At 41.8% G+C, this 22,706-nt stretch overlaps 1 protein-coding gene and 1 long non-coding RNA gene across 3 annotated transcripts in view; one reads left to right on the forward strand and one right to left on the reverse strand.

Annotated features, from left to right (window-relative positions):
• The window catches only part of METAP1 (methionyl aminopeptidase 1), a 28,977-nt gene extending 15,542 nt beyond the window's left edge, over nucleotides 1–13,435 (reverse strand). For both annotated transcript variants that reach the window (XM_065691505.1, XM_065691496.1), the window contains exons 1-3: nucleotides 13,230–13,435; nucleotides 3,295–3,346; nucleotides 940–1,052 (exon numbers count right to left, since the gene is read on the reverse strand). In XM_065691505.1, the coding sequence (XP_065547577.1) occupies nucleotides 940–1,052; nucleotides 3,295–3,346; nucleotides 13,230–13,343 (279 nt within the window). In that variant the 5' untranslated portion in view covers nucleotides 13,344–13,435. The remainder of the gene's footprint in view (nucleotides 1–939; nucleotides 1,053–3,294; nucleotides 3,347–13,229) is intronic.
• Nucleotides 13,436–16,450: 3,015 nt separating this feature from the next.
• Nucleotides 16,451–22,054, forward strand: LOC136007317 (uncharacterized). The gene is made up of 3 exons (XR_010609615.1): nucleotides 16,451–16,511; nucleotides 18,881–19,000; nucleotides 21,524–22,054. It is a non-coding gene; the product is annotated as an uncharacterized LOC136007317 (long non-coding RNA).
• The last annotated feature ends 652 nt before the right edge of the window (nucleotides 22,055–22,706 follow it).

Raw genomic sequence — 22,706 nt, forward strand, 5'->3', positions numbered from 1 at the left:
GGTTATTAGCGTCTATTAGCAAAATTGCTATTCCTACTCATCACCCTAGTCATTAGCACTTTTTATGATAGTTTCATTTGCATCAATAATCCTTCAGCAGTCAGAAGACAAAAAAGCGGTAACACTACTCAATTACTTAGCCAGTGACAGAGCCAAAACACCCTTTCTCCAATGACACTAACAAACACACATGGGCTCAGGCTCTGTTAATCTGTTCTCTAGAGCCTGTGACAGATGGGGAAGACTATAGAGAGGATGCCACAGGGGCAGCGTTTCTACCACAGGCCAATTAGAAAAGACAAATGCAAATGAAATGCCATTATTTAGGTAAAAACTTGGGCTCATTCCATGTACAAATTTATACCAATTTAAAAATACAACTAGACTGAGATTGTCTTCTAAACCTAACTTTCACAGCTCAAAGTTACTATCTCAGTTACTCTTCACCATTCCAGTGCTGGAGATCACCATAACCTCTGTTCCTTCAGCAAAGCTGCTCACCACCTCATTCACTAGTTTATTTCAAACCATTTACATAAAATAAACCTTTTTTTAATTCTAAATTAAGTCATTTGGGTTTTTCCAAAACAGACTGCTCCATTATTGGTGCGAACAGTAAAGAGCTAGGAGACACCATCTCAACTAGCAGCAGAATACATGTCAAAACATACAGCCAAAGGGCACGAGCTTAAGCCTGTTACTGATGGATGTTACCTCACAGGCACTTCCCTAATTTTAAATACACCAAGAGATAGATGAAGTTAAATCAAAATGAACCACAACAAATATGGACAGAGTCATACATGTCCTTGCCATCAGGCTCAGATTCTTTAAGAAGCTTTCCTCTCTCATGTAAAATGTGAAGTAATAAGTCAGGACTGGTCCATTAGTTGCTACAGAACGTAGCAGCAATTGAGTACAGTGGCACCTGTCACTTACCAGTGGATAGTGTGGCCTGAGTTTACCAGTGTATCGATAACCAGACCAGGGATTTGTGTTAACATCACCTTCCAGGGTCCAAGAGGAAACTTCACGCTTAGCTTTTTCATCTTCTGAAAAGACAAAAAAAAGGCAGCAGCAAAATCAGTCCTACTAAGAACAAGAACTACGGGGTCCAGAAAGTGACTCAGAAGTACATCAGTTCAGATCTGACTCTTGCTGGTGTTTTAGATACTGATACATAAAAGTGTAAGTAGCAGTCCTCATTTTGTATTGCCCTTAAGTTTCTCACATTCAAAATTCACATCCTGCCAGCTCTATTCAATAGCAAACTGGGGAATGGCAGGACAGCAGTGCTGAATGCACAAATAAAGTGTAGTAATTATTTAAGTTGCTCTTAATATATAGTTCTAAAGCCTAGTTCTGTGCATGTTTTCATTCTTGGGGAGAAAGCATATTTCTACAGAAAAAAAATCATGCCTTCAATTAACATTCTTGCATTGTAAATTAATCTTCCTTTTCTGTAATTCCTCTTAGCATTCAGTGACAGAAATGACCTGGATGAGAAGGCTTAACAGTATCCAACTATTAGTTTCAGCACATGGCACCCACTGCTCCTCCAGATCTGATGGAGAGAGTACGGGTGCTGTCACTTCTACATTTCAGGACAGGCAGTGTGTGCACCTTCCAAGATGTTCCCAACCTGCTGGAAGTTCCCATTTTTTTCAACATTGTGAAATTCATTTCTAAAGTGCTCCAGTGACTGACTTAATTCACAAATAACACAGTCTAATGGTGTAGATTTAAGGTGTTTGCATAAAGGATTGAAGCAAGTGGATTGTGAGCATTACCAAAAGGAAAAATATTTACTCGGAAAGAGGAGGCAAGGGTTAAGAAGGAGCACAGCAACATTAATTGTTAACTCATCTCTGTTTATATCTCATAAGAATGAAGAGGTGGCAAAGGTCTGCCACAGTAAGCCCTAACTTGAGTTCCTTAGAGCCTCTGTGGCTGACAGCTGAGGCATCTGCTCACAGGGCATTCAGTTTAGATAAACCACTGAGAAAGGATACTTTAAAAACCAAAAGTTTTAATGAAGCAGTACTTTGGATTCCCTTGAGATGCTTCAGTTTGTTGCATTGATGTCTTGCCAGCTCAACTTGGGCTCAACAGTTACCCAGGAAGCTAACAAGATCATGGATTTAGTGGAGCTGTAGAAAAAAGTTGTGTCAGATAAACAGCAGGAGAAGACTGCACCCCAGGATTACCAGTACTAACAACAAACACTGTTTCATATCCATGCAGGTACAAAGTAACAGGATTCAGATTGCAAGTGTGAACTATGTGACCCCGTATGCTAAGAAGGTAGAAAGAAGGAAAACATTTTTAACTGTCTGTGCCACTCCAACCTAACATCCATGCAACATCTATCATGGAAAATGGACTTTTATTGGATTTTAGGAAAGGACGATATAAATTACTGGAGGATCTGAATTCCTGCCATGCCACTTACTTTTTATTCCCACCTCCCTTTCAAACAGGAATTGATGAAGATGGGCAGGGGAGTGGCAGGGAGGAGACAAGACTTTCTCTGTTTGATTGTTTGGTTTTAAACTCATGGATTAATTTTACTACTCAGATAAGGGAGAGTCCACCAGTCTACTAGTATTTCTGTGCCACAGCTACCAGCTGTAACTAAGGCATAAAGATACTCTTATTGCCTTCAACTAAACTCAGCAAAATCCTAGCGATGATACATCCTTCCATGAATGGTTGCATCAGTACACAAAAGCATCTTCCTTTTTTTCCCAAAGGGGTCCACCACCCCAAACGTACCAAACAGCTACACTCTCACTGGCTTGCCTGCAAGTGTCTTATCACAAAGCCTTCACACAAACCTTTCCCACTTTACTGCCTTTTACTACATTAGGTATCAAAATGCTACGATGGAACAAGCCTAGCAATGCCTTATAATAACGGTTTATTATTCTCCTTGCCCTTTATTTCAGCATCCCTCTTTCTTTGTTCATATACCTAGCAATATAGCTTGAAGAATGCTTTACACAAAAAGAAAAGGGAACGGAAACAGAGATCTGTACCACTGGATCCAAAATTTTATGTAGATCCTTAAGAGTATCAGGAACTGGACAAAATTTCAGGTATGTGGAATCCAGTGCCATATATCTTGGAAACATCCATACCATTCTTAGACACAGAATTACAGAACAGTTGAGGTTGGAAGGGACCTCTGTAGGTCCTCTATACCCCCTGCTCAGCAGGGCCATCTACAGCTGGCTGCACAGGAAAAGAAAAAATTCAAAACATTATTAAAATGGATTTTAAAAATGTACTTACTTGCTTTCTTGTGTAATAACTTGTGACTAGCCCAGCTTCCCTTAAAGCATTCCTAGAATTGCAAACAAAATGTAAACATTACGTATGTTTGTTTGTTTTAAGTAGCATTACCCTAGACAGACATAACATCCCCATAAAAGAGAAGCATCTCTATTTTAAAAGAAAACTAGAAGACCAATTTTATTAACCCTTGCAGCAACATGCAGTAAATGCTACTGTAACTGCTAGTCTCAACAATATAAAATACTACATTCAACAGCTTATGAGCCAGAACAGACAGAAAGCAGAGCCAAACAGATGCACCCATCATAGTAAAACACACTGATCTAATCCTATCTACTAAATATTGTGCCTTTATCACTTTAATGAGTAATTAAACACCACAGTTGTTCCATGTTGGCTGAAACACAGTCTACCCCCATACCAGATCTGACAGCACTGCAGTGAGCAGGATGGCACTCCCTTGGCTCCTACAAGAAACCATCTCCTCTCACTAATTGAATCCTTCTGTCTTCTTCCCCAGCACAGGAAAGCAACATGGGCCAATCACCACAACCACAAGGGAACAAATAAAATAGACTGGGGGGGGTGGGAAGTGAGGGCTACTGAATGAAAATGGGAAATTAAACCATAATAAAGTTTAAATGTAAATCAAGACAAGAATGACTGTGAAGGAGGAGTTTGAGTTTTTTCTCTTCTGTCCAAGCTCAAGTAGGGGCAGCTCATGTGACAATCAGCAAAGGGGCAGATGGAGATGGCTGGCAGCTGGAGGAGACTGAAAAAAGACTAAGATAAAGACATGAAAAAAGGAGAGATTTAAGAAGACAAGCTGCAGAAGGCAGCATTAAAGGTAATCCTTTAAGGTGCTAATTAGGAAATTACTTGGGCTTGTAGTAGAAAGTCTAATTCAATGGGTATGTGCACTCAAAACAACCATTAGAAAACAGCTAATTCCAATCATTTAGAATAACAGCTGAATTTCTGAAGAAAGAAGCAGTAAGCAAACTGTTTTGCTTTATAAGGAAAGACAATACTAATGCTGAATCATCACTGTAAAACCACCATCCAGAGCCAACAACTAATTCAAACTAATGTATACAACACTCAACCAGCCCAAGCCAGCAGATCTGTAAACTAAGCCTGGTGTGTAATATTCTACCCCTGCTTCTGGTTGCTACTGAGCAGTCTTGACTGTCTACTCCTGCAGACCCATCTTCTTCCCATCTTCTTGTTAGTCTTGCAACCAGTGGTTATCAAACTGTACCCACAAAACCACAGTGAAGTGATGCACAAGAATGCCTATATTCAGAGAAAGCCTCTTGTGTGCTGTTCTACTCATTACCCAAACCAGCTGTTCATCATCCTTCTCCTACACTACAGAATTAGAGCCACCACATTCTCTGGACTGGTACTCAACATGCCATGGTGCTACATAATCGTCTGGGCAACAAGAGGCCTTGAAACCAACACTTTGGATTACCAGAGAGAACATCTTTTTGAACAAGCAGCAGGAGGCTTTACTGTCACACTTGTATAACCCGCTTCATACACAGACCTTTGTGCTGCATTATGATCTGGTTTTCGTTGGAGAGCTGGGAGAAAAGGAGCAGGAGCTGAGGCCTATTTTAAGAAAAATAAAAATGCTAAAACCCCTATTTCAAGGACATTAGAAGCACCAGTATGGTTTTAAACCTTTTTAAACACCAGGCCTCTGTTCTGAAGGAGAAAGATTATACAACCAAGGACTTAAAGCAGCTACCAAGTCTACAAATCTAGAGTCCACTTCCTGGGATACAAAAGAGCATTTTGGGAATGAATACATACATCAGCTGTGGCAGTTGCTGGTTTTAGTTCATTCTCTCCCCTTCCCCATGCAATTTTGGGGTGTATTCTCCAAGGCCATTCCTTTCTCCGGCACCAACAGTCTTTCTTTATGCAGGCCCCATAACCTGAAAACACCAGGCAAATGCTGCAGCACTGGCAGTATCATAACCCAGCAGGCTCCTTTTTGGCTCTTTATTTCCTGCAGCTGTAAACAGCTGAAGAGAATCCAACATAAGGCTGCCATATGTCTGAGCCTTCCCAAACATGTTTCCCAGATTTTACTTGCCCTCTGTTTCCAGAGGAACAGCAGCTCCGTCAGAATTGCTACAAGCATTGCTCCAAACAAGCTGCTGTACACCAAGACATCCCAGACACGTGCACTATACACACATCCATCAATTGCAACAACTACACACACTGAGTCTTAAGCATTTTTTTTAAGCGCATGCAGTATACAGCCAATGGGTATCTCCGTCTTGATCTGACACTTTTGGAAGGCACTCAAAGGATATGCTGCACATCCACCTACAGCCCATATATTTTGTGTAGGATCAGTCATATGCTTCCTGTAAGCACCGGACTTACTGGGTACACACAAACTATTTATATTTAACAACTTACTGCACAAGCACTACACCGCACACGCCTGCGGAGCTCTGCCTTAGCAATTCCAGATAAAAAATATGGCAGCTGTCATCTCAGAGGCTGGAGAATCATAGCTCTGGCAACAAAGCACTACCAATGTACCACTGCATATTGCATAAACCCTCACCTTCTATACAGCAGACTTCCTGACAAGCCATGGGGGAAAGCCGCTCTTTCTCTCCATCTGAGCCACTTTCTGGAGAATTTTCTGGAGAAAATTCTGCTTTTCACTGAGCCTTCTCCCCTCAGCCTTCTGCTGAGACATTTACTTCAATCTTCCCATCATCATTCCTGTCTCTAGTGATTGTTCCATGTTCCCATGCCATATACAGATCAGGACAGGAAATTTTCAATTATTAAATAAACAAAATTCAGGAAAAAATATCCAGGCTGATTTTAATATCAAAATGAAAATATTAAGAATTATCTTTTCTGATACAGTTTAAAAAAAGGAATACATGATCTCACATGGCTGTATTTGAAAACATTAATTAGCTTCAGGGGGAAAGTATACATGAATAATATGAATTTGGCTTCAAGTTTCTTGGAAGACTCCTGGATTTCATTTTAAACGCTACATTATCCATTAGTATGTCTGATATTAACATCCCCACCCTTCTCACCTACAGCATTTTTGGTTTTATGGCAACCATTTTTTATATAGCAATCGAGACAGAAGACTTGGAAACACTGAGGAGGGCTTAACAAGAACTGAGGTCAAATGTATGACCATAAAAAAAGGCAGGGGGAGGAGGGGTAATCTTCCATTTGTTTAGAGCAATCTTGGGTACAACTATTCTGTCATCAAGAAAAACACAACTGTGATTTTTAGACAGAAGCCATAACATATTTAAACCTTTAACAGCATTTCTGGCTTCAAGCCACACTTAAGCCAACCCCACTGCTTCTGTGTTTAAAGACAAGCTTAACTCAGTGCTCACCAGAACCTGGGCCATTACCAAAAGGTAACCAAATGCACAACCAGCATTATGATCTAGAAAGATTCCTCTTGGATCACCTGGTGGAATCCATGTTACTTCTGTAAATGATTTTTACCCTAAGGACTTGCCCCAACACGTATTTACTGGTTGAAGTATCGACAGAAACATGCAGCACAGCAGAATTTGGTTTACAGTACAGTGCATTTTCACTACCAACATACCAAATACCTTAGGCCTTTCATTTCTTTCAACCAGTCATTGAAAGAACAAAACCAAAGCCCTTAAAACAGTTACTAAACTACTTAGCAAGGATTTTTTTCCCCTATATTTACTGTCATCTCTACAGTCATAGGAAAGAGCTTCTTACTCTTTTGGTTCATGTATCTACACAACCTGATTAAGAGGTAGAAAAGCCCAGCCAACCGCAAATTCCAGAGGATAAAAGGGTGCTAAATCAACCAAGATCAGGATACAACTGCACTGCTAACCTCTGTATAGCACAGGCATAACTAGCTTTAAATAAGCTATCCAAGTACAGGAAGCTGTGCAGGCACCACAACACAGAATCCAAGGCATACTCACTGTGTTTCTGAACTGCCTTTGCAAGATAGCAGCTCACTTCAGTTGGCTCTGCCAACTCATCATCAGTGATTTCCAGCCTTAAGGCTGACACTCTTCCTCATGCTGCCCTTCACCTTTGGGTTGTGCTGCTTTATACAACCTGGCATTTGACACTGTAAATACACCTATCAGCAGGTATGCAAAAACCACCCCAAGTTACCAAGAACTCCAACTCATGTCCAATTTCCATAAAATTACCCCTCTCCATTCACTGTGATCATCATTTAGAGCCACCGTGATGAATTTCCAAAAGTACGCATTCTACACGGAAAAAAATAAAAGAAAGGGAAAAAAAACAAAAAACGTCTGGAATCAAGACTGTGAGACAGACTGGCTGTCCCTTTGCATGTCACTATACCCTGAATTCTAACAGGTAAATGTCTAGGAAACAGTGCCAAGCAGTACACTGTATTTAAAATATTCTGAGCAACTATTTTAATAGAACTTTAAAATGTCTGTTCTAATGTAAAATTGTCTCGGGTTTAATCTGAGATCATGTAGTTTTGCTTAATGAGAACTCAATTTTAACCAAACCACCTTGAAGGTATGCAAAACAGAAGACAAAAAAAAGCTGAAGTTCACCATTTCGTCTAAGAAAAATATCAGGTTATCAGTGAAATATAGATTTAATACAATACAGATTAACTCTACATTTTATCCATAAATACACGTACGTTGAGGAATACAATTGTTAATACAAGTGATGTTTAAATAAAACAGTTACCTCTTTTTCATGCTGAACCCTATTCTTCCCGGTGCGGTACAAGCCCACAGAGACAGCCTCTAGCCTGAAAACTCAATACAGAATTCCCAAACCAGCCGACGTAGCACACATGACCAGTCAGTTTTTCAGGAAGCTGAATACACATTTTCAGATTCAAATCAAGGGAAGTACCTACATGCAGCACCTTGGTATGTGCAAAGTTGGCTTTCCCCTTCGTCTAAAGCCTGATCTCACCCTGAGACTTCTGTGTCCTACATAACAGAGCCCTTCCTTTGAGGAATACACTGCATTTTGCAACTCTTTAGATTTACACAGATACACAAGCAATTTTTGAGACAGGTAGAGGAACAATGGACCAGAGACATTCAAACTGGACCATCCTTTCAGTATTCTCAACACCAGCTCAGAAAGCTGTCTGAAGTTTTACTTTCAGAAAATTGAGGGCTCAGCATTTGTGCACCAGCAATAACCAGGCATTTACAGCAGACACAGGTATTTATGGTGATTTATAGGCAATTAAAAATGTCAGCTTCCTGGTGAAGGAAATCTGTCGAAAGACCTTCTAGCAGACGGTATCCGCAGAGTGCCAAATGAAACTCTTACGTGCTGCAGTTGAATCCAAGCAGCAGGTTTTAAGCCTATTTTAGGCACAGCAAAGAACACTGAACCAAGATGAAATATGGCACTTATGTCCTACAGTCTGACACAGGAGAGGATAAAAAATAGTTTCATCCAGGTCCACTGCTCCCCATTCCCCAGCTGCAACACAATGAATGCAAAAGGAAACAACAAAGTGGGGGACAGGGCAATACATGCTTCTCCTCAGGTTTTTCACAAATCACTGTGACCTTGAGTATCCAAAGCTTTCAAGGGCCCAGGGCTGAGTATCAGAGAAAATGTGCCTGTCGGAAAGGAGTAAATCGGTATACAGACCCTCTGAGAAAACAGAGCAGCATTTCTTTCCTGACGCTGCAATTTAACAAGTCCCACCTCAAATGGGAAGAGCCCCATTGGTGCGTAACTGTACAATTTGGAGAAATGGTTTCCCTTCAAACACCTAAAACACATGTCCAACAATTGCTCACATGCAGCAGCTTCACTATATCACAGGCCCCACTTGCATGTCTGTAACCAGATCACCTCATACACCTAGGCCTCTCTGAGACTGACAATACAGGTACACAAAGCAGGAAGTGACTGACTTCATAAGAGAATGTTTCCAGCACATGGTTAGAAATAGGTATTTCTGAATTGGGCTACAGAAATGCCCCCACCCTAGCATATAGTCCACAGAACACCTCAGACTCCTCTGTTTCATCTGAGAGACTTACACAGATATAAATAGCGTGAGAGAGGAAGTTTTCACAAAAGCAACACAAAATTATTAATCAGAGATCAATTTACAAATAGAAGGCTCACATAAAAGTAGTAACAGGAAATCTCAAGAACAGTTAATACTTTCCCTCTGTTTATCATTCAGCAGCTTACAGAAAGCATAGAAGAAACTTTAATCTTTTGTGTATTTAAACACAGTTTATGTATACTGCATACAACTGACACACAAGTGACACGTGTATCTATAAAGGCAGATTTCACAATAGCAAATTCATCTTAGAGGAACAATACACTTGAGATGTGATGCTGGGCTTCTGTGTTATTTCCACATTCAGAAGATACACTGAATTACTGTACCTCAGTGTAAGATGATAAACACAAGCAACACTGTAGCAAGTCTCTACAAAAGAGAAAGCAAGACAGCGAAAGAAGGTAGCTGGCAGTGACAGTACCTGATTTATTAGCCTAAGTGAAGATATTATTAAAGGTTAACAGCAGACAGAATCCCTCCACAGAATATTCCCTCCTGTTACACCTTGGAGCAAAAGGAAGAAAAATAATGCTGAGGTTCAACAGAAAACCTCAGCTCCTCCACTGCTAAAACCCATCCATTACCAGTTGAAAACCCCCCTGCTCAGCCGGAACCTGGCTGCCTTGGCCCCCTTTTCACCCATAACCAACAAGCACAACCATCCTTCAATAGCTGTATGCAGATTGCCAAGGGGCACAACACCCGGAGATAAAACAGTGTTGGCTCAAAGGAATTTCAGAGAATGTCAGATTACTTCAGAGTGTTTTGGGAGCATACTGTTGAAGCATACTTTTTGATGCAGAAATGCAGGGGGAAACAAATGACCAGAATAACACCCTTTCTCAAGGAAAGGAGAAACACAAATGATAAACCCACTGGGGAAATCACTGTCTTGATATACTCTACCTGAAAAGTTGTCTTGAATTCTTTATGTGCAGTGATGAAAAATTATGTTTAATCAAGGCCAGGTTGGATGGGGCTTTGAGCAACCTGGTCTAGTGAAAGGTGTTCCTGACCATGGCAGGGGAGTTGGAGATAATAACCTTTAGGGTCCTTTCCAACCCAAATCACTCTATGATTCTATGAATCTCCTCACTACAGCAAGATTCTCATTCCTATACATCCTGCATTATTTTTTCTTAGCAAAGTATATATTACTACTTATAATTCAAACACATTGCTTCCTACTGGTTACCTTTCTACAGTAGTTCACACTTTTCTGCTGTTTATTCTTAGCACTGGAGAAAACAAACTCCTACAAATTCAGTTTTAGCTCTGACTGGAGTTTTGGCTGTGTGAACAAGTCATCGTAGGCTTCTGTGTGTAGATAGTTTGTTGTGCCCATCCTTCTCTCAGCCCAGAGACAGTGCCTGCATACCCCTAGCTATACTACCGCTGCACTCAGTAAGGATGGATTGACTTTACAGAGTGCGGGGCGACAACAGACAAGCCTGCTCTTTGGCAGCACACTCCTGGATCACTGGTGTTTTATGACCCCACCATGCAAAGCTTTGGGGAGCTAAACCAGCAAAATAAAAACATCAATGCCACTGCTTTTTCTCCATTAAAAGAAAACCCTAAAGCCCACAGAAGTGGCTCACCAAGGAATCAAGGCCAGCTTAACAGAAGGGGTAGAAACATGCACCCTTGAAGTAAGGAAAAGAACCATGGCAGCTACAGCACAGGCTGTGCTGTAATGTGGAATAACAGTCGAGGCCCACTCACTAGCTTATCTAACAGTTACATCTAAAATACTACAATGGAAAGAAAACCAACAAAGAGAGAACTCTGGAAAAGTTTCACAAATGCTAACCAGTCCAGTACTGTCAGCTGAAACTTGCTGGAAGTTCAGAGGTAAATTCCTGGCTTTCAAACCTCCTTAACCTGTCGTGTGCTTATGTGGACAAGCATCCAGGCTGTCAGCAGCCCCTCACCTATCCTGACCATGTGGAGCACTGCAGTAAGTCTCCTCCATCACACACATGAGATGATGGGGAGAGCTGGAATCTTGGGGCAGCTCTGCAGGAGGTACTCAGGGAGGCTGAAGGTCCTCACTGCAGGCTGAACACGAGGACTGTTCTCTCAGTGCATGAGATTTTTTGCACATCATGAAAACAGGCTGCTATTAATTTCTTCCTGTTGTCCCAAAACTTCTGAAGGACCTTTCATATCTGGGGAATCATTGTGCTTACCTACTTTACTGACGAGGACAGTGAGGCACAGAGAGGAAAAACAGTACACCCAAGGTCACTCAGGAGTAGGATGACGGGGATTCACAGTTCAGGATTTGATTTTCTAGGCAGGACAGCCTTACAAGCATGTGGCTGGTTATCCAGCAGCCTATTTTAACAAGCTAATACATTTATTGGGTAATTCCCCTTTTACCTTACAACAGTAGCAGATATTTCAAAATAATTAAACCAAATATATGGGTAACAAGAATCTCTGCATCCTGTATAAGATTAGCTGAGTTAGAGATGGGACAGAGTGAAGATGTTAGTAGAACTCCTCACATAGGATTGTTTGGTCTGTTAACAAATGGCTTTGTCACCATCACCTAGTATCTGTATGTGCTGAAGATGCATTTATGATGAGGTTTACATCAGACATGTCAAAACAGGTAGTAAAACACGTGAATCCCAAAAGGGGCCATAAGCACCACACAGGAACCAGACACACAGAACTGCAAGAACACTTTGGAGTTGCAGTTGATCTAGTTAGCACTGACTACCAGCATCTGGCACCAGAGACTTCAGGGGAAAGTACCAGAAACCGTGCTGTGGGTGTGTTACGTGCACGTGGGAAGTCTTCTCCCAGCCCCATTCAAACTACAACTATCAGCTTACATCCTGACTCAGAAAAAACCCTGTCCAGCTAGTAAGTTAATTTTATCCTTAGCTTATGTGACTGAATGATTTTAAGTTTATCTACAGTCAAGATTTTACCCAAGAACTGTAATTCTGACAGCGAAGTTCACCTTTAGTCTCCGAATTAAGCACACATACCTCACCAATGGTGACAGACATTACACATACAAGTTCAGAGCACAAGGCTATGCATTTTACTGTTGTTAAAAAACAAACTAAAAACCCACTCAACAGCCATCAGACAGTCCTTTCTATTTAAGTTAAGGACCAAACTATATTACCACTGTGGTAATAAGTGAGGGCAGCTGAGGCCTACAGAGTATGTCTAACAGGAGTTGATGGCTGTGTGACAACTGGCCTAACCTGAGTTTCCCTGTTCAGTACCCTTAAAGCAACACATCTAAAGGCACAAAAAAAAAAAAAAAAAAAGGAAGAGCACCGAGTAATTTTCCCAGAAGCTCGTATTTAAAGGAAAAGGAAAATCCGTTTTCAAAGCAACAAGTTTATCAAAGCCAAGCAACTCCAGAGCCAGAGCTGATGCAGACACAGAAACGCACACGCTGGAATTTGACGAGCCCGTCTCATTTTGTCCCACTAAGCCCTTATTTTTAATGGACACACACACCCCTACCACCCAAACCTTCAGGCCGAGGTCAAGCCGCGCACCCCTCACTACCGCCCCGTCCGCCCGGCAGCAGCCAAGTCCCGCATTGCCCCAGCCCCGAGGGGCAACTGCCCCACCCGTGGCGGCGAGCCCGGCCCCCCCCGGGCTCCAACTCGTCCCCCACCGTGCGGAGGAACTTTCCGCAGGCACAAACGGCGGACCCAAGGCTGCCAGGGCGGTAATGCCGGGCACGCCGGGCCGCGGACCAAAACCGGCCCGCGGCGTGAGGAGGACAGGCGGGCACCCCCACGGGCGAGCTGGGAGAGGAGCTTAGCGGCCTCACCTGAGAGCAGAAGTAGGAGCCCTGGATGCCCAGCTTGAGGCAGGTCGGGCACTGCAGCTTGGCCTCGCTGCTGCAGCCAGCCGTCTCGCAGACGCGGGTCTCCACCGCCGCCATGCTGCCGGGCGGCCACAGGCGCGGCGCGGCGAGCGGCGGGGGAGGAGCCGCCGCCCGGAGGTGCCGCCGGCTGGGGCGGGGGGCGGCGAGAGGAGAGAAGAGGAGAGCAGAGGAGGAGCTGCCTACAGGCCGCTCAGCGCCGGCCCTCCCCTTCCCTGCCCTCCTCTCCTCTCCCCGCCCGCCTGCCCTCCGCGCAGCCGCAGGGCGCGCCGGCAGCCCTCAGGAGGCAATGCCGTACGGAGGACTGGGGGGTGAGGTGGTGCCGGTACGGTGACGGGGTAGCCCGGCCGGCATGTGGCCTAGGTGAGCGGGGGCGCTCTACCCCTGATTCCCCGTTTCAAGCCGTGCGGCACGGTCTTGTTCAGTTGCGTTATAAAAGCTGCCTAAGGGCTTGTTCTTCCTTCGTGTTGCCATTGTGCAGCGAGATCCTAACATGTACGTGTGGTGTGCAGGAGGTTCTGTTTGAAAGGTGCACTGGATTTAGCCTCATGGCTTTCTGTGGGCGGTGAAGGGGGAAGGTCAGTGGCTTCACTTCTCATCTTTGTCATTAGTGGGGCCTTATCTCAGATTTTTCAAGCATGTCTTCTTTATTACAGAGTTCAGTGTTGGTTTATATTGCAGTCTGTCACATAATCACAGACTGGTTTGGGTTGGAAGGGGCCTTAAAGCTCATCCAGTTCCACCCCCCTGCCATGGACAAACACACCTTCCGCTAGACCAGGCTGCTCAAAGCCCCATCCAACCTGGCCTTGAACACTGCTAGGGATGGGGCAGCCCCAGCTTCTCTGGGCACCCTGTCGAGTGCCTCTATTGCAATAATTCTTCTGTAGGGCTGCCTGTATAGTTCATAATAATTCTTTTCCTCTATTTTTAACTTTCATTTGGAGGGAGAGGAAACAAAACCCATAACAAGTTCAAAATTCAGTAAGGCAGTAACTAAAACTAGAAAAAGAGGCTGCAGAATCATGGTGGCTTTGTCACAGGAAGGAAGCTGATTTTCTTCCTCAAAGAGAAAAGTTAGATTCCAGTGATGTGTCATAAAAATGAGTGATTAAATCATACATTATATTTCTCCCTTTTACATGGGTTCATCTTAAAAAAGATACTGCCTCTGCATATAAAGCTAACTGTGCTTATGTCCTCTGAGTATCAATATCAAAGCTATTGTTAATATGTACTAGAACATCTCTAACAATATCACTGAAAGACACTTTTTGCTGGTTCATAAGTCAAGAGGAAGTTGTTTTTAAAAAGAACATGGTAGATGCCTACTGAGTAGGAGAAGAGCTGCAAAAGACTTCAGAGCACATATCTGCTAGATCCAGCCACTGGTGCTGGGATCCCACTCCTTGCTTAAATCTCAGTTGTCTTCCCACTGGCTGGCAGGCACAGCCTGTGATTTCAGTCAAAACTTTGCAGGATCAGATTCTCTCTTCCTGCTCAATGTCACTGACTTCAATAAAACTATGCCAATCTTAGTACGCAAAATATCCTCCTCATTTCCTGGCACCAAGGTAACTCCCCAGAAAGCGTCATTCAAATCCAAGCTATAATTTCAGTATTTTCTGCAGTTATGTTTTATTCCCTGTGGTCTTCTGTACCCATCTTCAATTGAAAAAAACATATCTCTTAGGCTTAGAGGTTAACTGAAAATTTCCACTTCCTAACTTCAGAACACAAAAGCATTGCGTCCTGTTCTTTTCTCAGAACAGTGTATTCATATAAACATACTTGCTATATTATGGTAGTGCAATTGGTAAAAAGTGGTTAAGTAGCCCAACTTTTCCCTGTTTTGTTGTGTGATAAACACTTTCACCAGGATGGTGGAACAACCAAAGGTATTTGATGCCATGCTGTTTCTGAAGTGTAATTGCAGGTGGACACCTGTCTTCTGACAGCTCTCGTCTTCGTTTCTCTGGTTGTGATACCACTTGCATCCACCTTGTTTGTAGAAAGAGAATACTGTGAGAGTGAATTAGGAAATGTTTCTCAGATGATTGTAAAATACAAAGATTCCAACTATTACTTCCTTCAGCAAGTGGAAATAGCTACTTATTGATTCATGCAATTCATGCTGTGACACCATTTAGGGCCACATTTGTCCTACCTAACGACCAATAGCCAACCAACATCATGAAATGTCTTTAAAGGATGCATTCACAGACTGTGATTTTACATATTCCAAATTAAAGTCACTATTAAAGGCTTGGTTTAACCTTCTTAAAGCAAAATGTTACTGAATGGGGAGAATCACTCTTAAATGATCCACGTTGCTAGCAGGTCTTGTACTTTTTCAAGCCCATGAAAACTTAGCACTTCTTTTTCAAGTAACCAACAAATCAAGCTATCAAGCAATGCAGGACAGGTACCTTCATGCACTTCAGTTGCCAGTGTGTGCCATTTAAAGAACCATTTGGAGTTGTAGATATCATTTACCTGGCTAAGGAGGGTTTACAAGTACTTGGTGTCACAGATGTAGCATAAAAAACCTGAAGCATACCGGTTGATCTAGTCCAGTGTCTTCTGCTCAGATGTCATCTTCTTGATGAGATTTCAGTGTAATTACCATTAATAGTTTAAGATACTTTATTAAATTTTATAACTATTTAATTCACATTTAATTTACAGTGTGAGTATAGCTTTACAATTTATTCCTGTTTGTGCCCTTCACAACAGCAGTATATGTTTGTGCTCATTCTGCAGTGGTTGACAATGATCCGGGTTAGAAAAAAAGAGGACTCCCATTCTAACTAGTAGTCAGGGATCCTTCTGTTACTCAGTTTCATTTTTTGCTGCATTTCTGAAGTGCAAATAAAAACATGCTGTTTCCTTGCTTCCTTGGAGAAGCCAGGGTGCACATATTCAACAATTTAAAAATATACATAATTTAAAGAACAGTGAGCCGCCTAATAGAGGGGTTAACAAATTTGCTTACTCCTTCTCCTCAGCCTTTGGAAAGAACACAGATTGCACTTGCAGATCAACCGAGAATAACAAACTGAAAGATTTGACCTAAGATTGCGGTTGTTGTTATCGTTACAAGAACAGTAAATTCCATCTTTTTACTTTTAAACAGCCCTATATTGTCGTTCTCATCGTAAGGATTATGTGGATTCTGTTGTACTTCAGTGCTTTTGTTTTCCAGTTCAGCCTTGAATTTCTGATTTGGTAAGTGAACCCATTCAGGCCTTGTGGAGGTCCAGCCACTGCCATTTCCCGTTCTCTGGTGGCACACTCATTCTCACCAGGGAAGTTCACTGACCTTTGCTGTGACCTTCCCTGAGGAGAGCTCTTTTTTCTCTGTCAGGCTTTTCATGTCACTTTCTAGCTGCCCGTCCCCCTGTGTCACAGACAAACACACACAGAGGAGCATGAGGCAGAAATTTTATAGCCCATTCATGATCCTTGATTTATGTCCCTGCTGTATTCCTGCTGTCCTCCCATCTACTCCGAAGTGATGCAAGGCTGGGAGTGCGTGAGGTTAGCAAACAAGGGCAGAAGGAGAGGTCAGCAATGTGTCATGGGTCAGATAGCTGCTGCAAAAAAGCTAGAGCAGCTGGCAGCTCAGGCAGCTGCCAGTTAGGAAGAAAATGACCACTGACTTTGACATTACTTAATTAAGATAGTGCCTTAGCTCATGTTCCCCCTCCTCGCTTTGCTTCCATACATTGCAGTAGAGGGGGTTGGGCAATCGCACTTTCCTGGTGAAGCTCTTGGGTATAGTAGCTGTCTTCTGTTCAGGCTCATTGAAAACACAATTAAATGCTTCTTTGTTTAGTGATAGCTGAAACAATGCAAAAATACCACCCAGGAGCCAGACCACATGCAAATGTGTGCTATTATGGCTCAGCCAGATGGTAAAGGCACTTACTGAGATTCTCGTACCAAATGCAACAGTTACGTAGGTTGTGTGTGTCTGTGTGTGCACTTAAAAAATGCACAACTGCAAAACCATCGCAAATGCACACAAAGGCAAATGTCTCGGAGATGACCACAAAAGGAAACGTAGCATGATCGAGTGCAGCCCTTGAAGGAAACAGTACCCAGAAGAAAAGACAAATGGTGCGGTCAAAGTAAAATAGTCTTATTATAGCCAAAGAAAATAAAAAAAAGACTGTATAAACATCCTTTGTAAATGAACAGAGTTGCATGAAGGAAATATCTGTCTCCATTATTCCTCTTTAAAGAAAAATGATGTGGGCTTTCAAAGTCAGTCTAATTCTGTAAGTCAAAAGAGGCAGCAATCTATTGTAAGCCCCTGCATCACTTTTATTCCTTCCATTGGTGGAACTAAATGAAAACTACTGAAAGGCCCACTACAGCCACAGTTCAGACTGGAACAGGCTTATTCAAAGCTAATTCCAAGCATGCTTTCTCTAGTTGTGGTGAAAAGGAAGGTCTTGCACATTCTTTTGTTTTGCTTGTCCAAGCCGCGCTGCCTCTTGCAGCATAGGTATTGATAGAGCAAATCAAAACTTCTGCTGTGCTTTAAGAATGGTTCCCTCTGAATTCAAGAACATTCTTCCTTCACCCAAGAATCTTAACATCTTCCAATATATGAATATAAAACTGGTTGCTTCTCATGGGGCAGGAACAAAGGAAAACAAGCTGCACCTTTTTAAACAAAATGGTGATTTGTAAAAAGCTTTCCTATTTAACCAAGAAGTTGCAAGCTTTAAAGAGAGAAACTCCACCACTTGTAATATCTGAAAGAATCTATGCATGTGTCTTGAGGTGATAAAAGGTTTTGTTCTTTACTATGGAAACACAATAAAAGTCATGTAGTAAAGTTCTGGGTAAATGAATTCCATGGGAAAACTACCAATATCAACAGGGATTTCACTCAGTTTTTGTCATTGAAGTCAAGGCCACAGGAAAATAGACTTAATAACAGGTTTGGGTTTTTTGTGTTTTGGGTTTTTTTTTTTTTGTTTGGTTGGGTTTTGTTTGTTTTTTTGTGGGTTTTTTTTTTTTTTTGGCGGGGGGTGGTGGTTTGGGTTGTTTTGTTTTTCACTTTAGATATTATGGACAATGCTATGAGACATTAAAAATTGTTTTTACTTCAAGGTTTCAAAATCAAACTAAGTTTATCAGATTTTTCATCACATAAAACATGGTGATTCTAAAAGTGCTGTATCATGGATGAGAGTGATGCGCTCCATTTCCCCTCAAATCAGTGGGATACAGGTGTGCAGATCAGTTAGAGCTTATACTTTGCAGAATGAAACAGATGCTCCTAACAACTACCTAAATGCACACTGAAAATTAATAGAGCCCTAAGGTGTGAGGATTACAGAAAAAGGGATACTCAACATTCCTTTACTTCAGACCCTTCTTTTTTTTCCACTATAACTTCAAAGGGTGTGATTTCTGGATGTATCTATGAGAACTATTTGCCTTCTATCTTAATTTTCCACTTAGTTTGAAGATGCTATCACTTGCAAGGCAGCCACATCAATCTGGGGATCCTGTTTATGTGTGTTAGTGATTTAAGGAAAAGATTACAGCAGAACATAATCCTCTCATTGCTATTATAGGTTGTTGGATAACTTCTGATGTCATCTTTAGAGGCTTTGTGCCTCAGTAACTCAACAAAGCAAAGAAAAACATGTACCAAATCAAAACACATGCTTACTTCTTATTTGCGTGGTAATAAGGTAGGCCATGTTCTGAACTCAGATGTACTATATTCATCTATGTTATTAAACTTTGTTAGTAAACATACCTGTCTTATAGGGAATGTTATGCTGTTATCTATCTTGCATAAGAAAAATGAAACAGCCAAGTGCTGTATGACATTCAGTAACGCTCATTTACAGTTCTCCTCAATAAAATGGGATTCAAATCTATAAAATGTAGGTCTCTCTGTTCATTGAGAACAGAAGAAGCTGGAGATAAAATGGTCAGAGAGAAAGAGGATTCTGGGTGGGTTATCTTTATTTATATTAAGAGACTTAAAGGCAGGATTAAAACAGGCAGTCAAAGAATGAGCATGGTTGCCAAACAAGTAAAAGGGAATATCAAATCCATGTGGCAGCATATTAGGCAAATAAATGAGAAGTCTGGATTCACGTTAAACAGTCTGTAAATAATTACTAGGAACCAAATGTTCTAAAATAGGTAAAATGAAGAGTATGTCACTGGAGAAATAATAATGCTTCTGCATGTATTGATGTAGTTTCTGAATGTACACATTTAATAGATTATGTTCCCAGTACTTTTTCTGCTGGCACATTGTATCTGTGGATGTGAATATATTTGCACCTCGAGAAACATTCTTTCCAATAGCAATATCACAGTACCACAGCCCACATAGGAGTTACAGCGCCAGGCAACGTTTTAGTCGGTGTGACAGGAAGTTCATGTCCCCTTAAAACCATCTTAGTTTTGGAAAAACTACACTTTAGAACAAATCCAATTAAGAAACTTATTAGAAATCATATAATAACTGCATAGGTTAAATGCTGAGCCTAAAGAGGAAGGGTTTAGAGGAGTAGAAGTAATTACTAACTTGTTCCACAGTTAACCAAACCAATATTGGGTCTGGTTTACTAATAGTGAAATGCCAAGGAGGATCAAGTCGATCCGCAAGAGCGGAAAATACAGCAGGAACAGGAGACGTAGCTGTTTGTATGCAGATTGTACAAATGTTACACCTAGATGTAACACAGAGACTTTTCAGACATTTTCAGTGTCTCTTCCATGGAACAGCTTGTTAGAAAGCCCACAGGGAGACAGACAACTTTTGACTTCACTCTGAGTAACATTTCAGGTTTGAAATCCCATGTTTGAAGAGCCATTCTGTGACAACTGCCTTAACATACTTGGATGCAGTACGATTACAGGAGCAACAGCAGCCAAAGCATGCAGCAAATTTGCCCTCAGTTTCAAAAAGAGGAACGATGTAAAAATTTGAGGGTTTGTTAAAAAGTAACTTTAAAAGTGCAGCTAATTTGAATTCTTAGAGGCATGTAGGAAGCTATTTTAAGATTTACATTTTAGAAACTTAAAGTCTATATGCACTTTTAAGGAAGACTTGAGAATGGGCAAAAGGGAGACAGCACCAGTAAACAACAGGCTAAAGGAGGGTATTAGAAACAATCAGAAGCAATACTGACATGAAAACAAACAAGCAAACAAAAAATAGAAAAACCACATATATTCCTGCAGATTAAATGTAAGAAAAGTTAGACTGGGTGTCCCATGCCTCCCTCCCCCCAAGGGAATCAAAGCTAGTAACATGTTTTTCTTCAGTCCTTAGGGACAGGAAGCCTGGGCTAATTGATAACCATGGTATTAGCAGGAATACTCAAAGAAAACCAGACTGTTGCAGAGAAGTCTATAAACTATTTGAGTCAGTATGCACCAGTGGCTATGCTAAAAATTGAGGAGATTTTGAAGAGAGAATGGCTGAAACTGATAAAATGAACAGTAAGAAGCCACTAGGACCAGATGGAAATTACTAACTGGTGTGTGTAATTACAGTTTTAAAGGTGTACTGATACCCAGTGTCTGCAGGATGGCAAATGGGATGTCAGTTTTTATAACGAGTTCCATAGGAGATGGGGTGCCTGATAGGCTGGGATGGGAATTCTGGTCTATCCGCCTTGCAAGTCAGTAGGAACAATGTTAGGTAATAGAGCTAGTAGACACCTGAATAAATGTAATCTTCTTGGAAGAGTCAACATGACTTTTGCAGAGGGTTATTCTGCCTTAGGAATGTATTGAATTTCCTGAAAAGTCAACCTCCATGTGGAGAAAAGTGACTTATATAGTCTTAGTTGCATTTCCAAGGGGTAACTCATCTGCTTTGGGGAGATAAGGGGATGCATACCTGTCTGAAGCTTCTGGAATATTTATCTCCAATCAGACATTTCTCCCCTAAAGAGCTGTTACTCTAACCTGTTCCCAAACCCTTTGTTTAGATGCCTGGTTCCTTTAAAACTTAGTACTGAATAAGGTACATCTCAATCACTGTCACCTCCCTCAACTTTTTCTGGTCTCAGAAATGTAACTTCTTATTGCCTCTCTGTCATGAGATGAGCAATTCTGTCCTGACTTTAGGAAGTCAGGATTTCAGGGGAGAGAGCTTTAAAGGGTAGATTTCTAGGGGGACTGAAAGCATTTTAACCACTATAATTGCAAACAGTCTGTTCCTCATGCTGTGCCTCCATTTCTAGGTCACCCTGAAGAGGGGATACTACATTAATGTGCAGGAACAAACCTGGTCTCAAAGCTTGAAAACACCCTGCTTGCTAATGAAGTCTTTAGCAGGTAAAGCAGAATGGATGTGTGCAGATCTCATACCAGACCTTCTGTGACAGAAGCATTTCAGATGGAAAATGAAATGCCCCTCTCTGGAGTCTCACAGGAATTCTGCACTGCCAGAATAACTGAACTAACTTAGAGCTCAAACATACTGTTACCCCTCTTGCACTTCTGTATTTCTACTGTTCATCTGATCAGGTATCATCTTTGCTCATGAATATGAGCTGAAAAGCTAAAATGTCAGCTCTGCTACACTGCTTGAAGATCTTACTTCTTAAAATAGCCCCATTTAAATTTTAGACCCTTTTTATGAATTATAAGTGCTGTGGCAATTCAGATATCCTTTACAGCCTTCCAGTCTCCTGTGGAACCATCAGAAATGTCATCTGTGGTAGGCCTCATTTGTGATTGATTTCTGCAAGGCTTTACCCTGTTGCTTGCACAGTAAAATGATGGTTTTCTTCCACAGTGGAGGGAATAAATTCCTCAGAACTTCTAATTAATTAATTGAGGGCAAGGGATGGGGGAAACGTAGCTGCTGCAACCACTGTAGTTACTGTGGTCAGAAACACAGTTCTGACTGGTGGTGGAAAGAGACTGAGTCAGCTAGAAACAGTGGACCAAAGCATCAGCAGTGTCAAGTGTTAAGAGAAGTTTTGGTTTCAAAATAACAGCCCTTCTATCTTTGTCTTTCCCTCTCTTTGAGAGGGCTCTACTTTTCAGGATTCTTATATTGTCCAAGTCCCTGACGTAGGTGATCAAACCAGGTGTCCAGGGCTTGGCAATTTGGTCATAACATTCAGAGCTCTAGCACCCTTTATCGTCAAACCTGTCTAATCCCTCTTTGGCTGGAGAGCACCTCTCCCTTCCTTTCTCCCACACACCTCACACGGGCTCTACTGACACACCTGGGAAGTCGGCTGTGGTAGTGTGGGATTCCATGATTGCATCCTTTCACAAGAAAAAGGATGGGCTGGGTCAGCCTACCTCTGTTGACTGATGCTTTCCTGCAGACCCAGGAAAGAAAAAGGAAAAGATGGGAAGTTCCTCTCACTTCTCATCCTATGAACTCCTATTTCCCCGGGCAGGGAAAGC

This window comes from Lathamus discolor, chromosome 1, assembly GCF_037157495.1.
Source record: "Lathamus discolor isolate bLatDis1 chromosome 1, bLatDis1.hap1, whole genome shotgun sequence".
NCBI classification, from domain to species: Eukaryota; Metazoa; Chordata; class Aves; order Psittaciformes; family Psittacidae; genus Lathamus; species Lathamus discolor.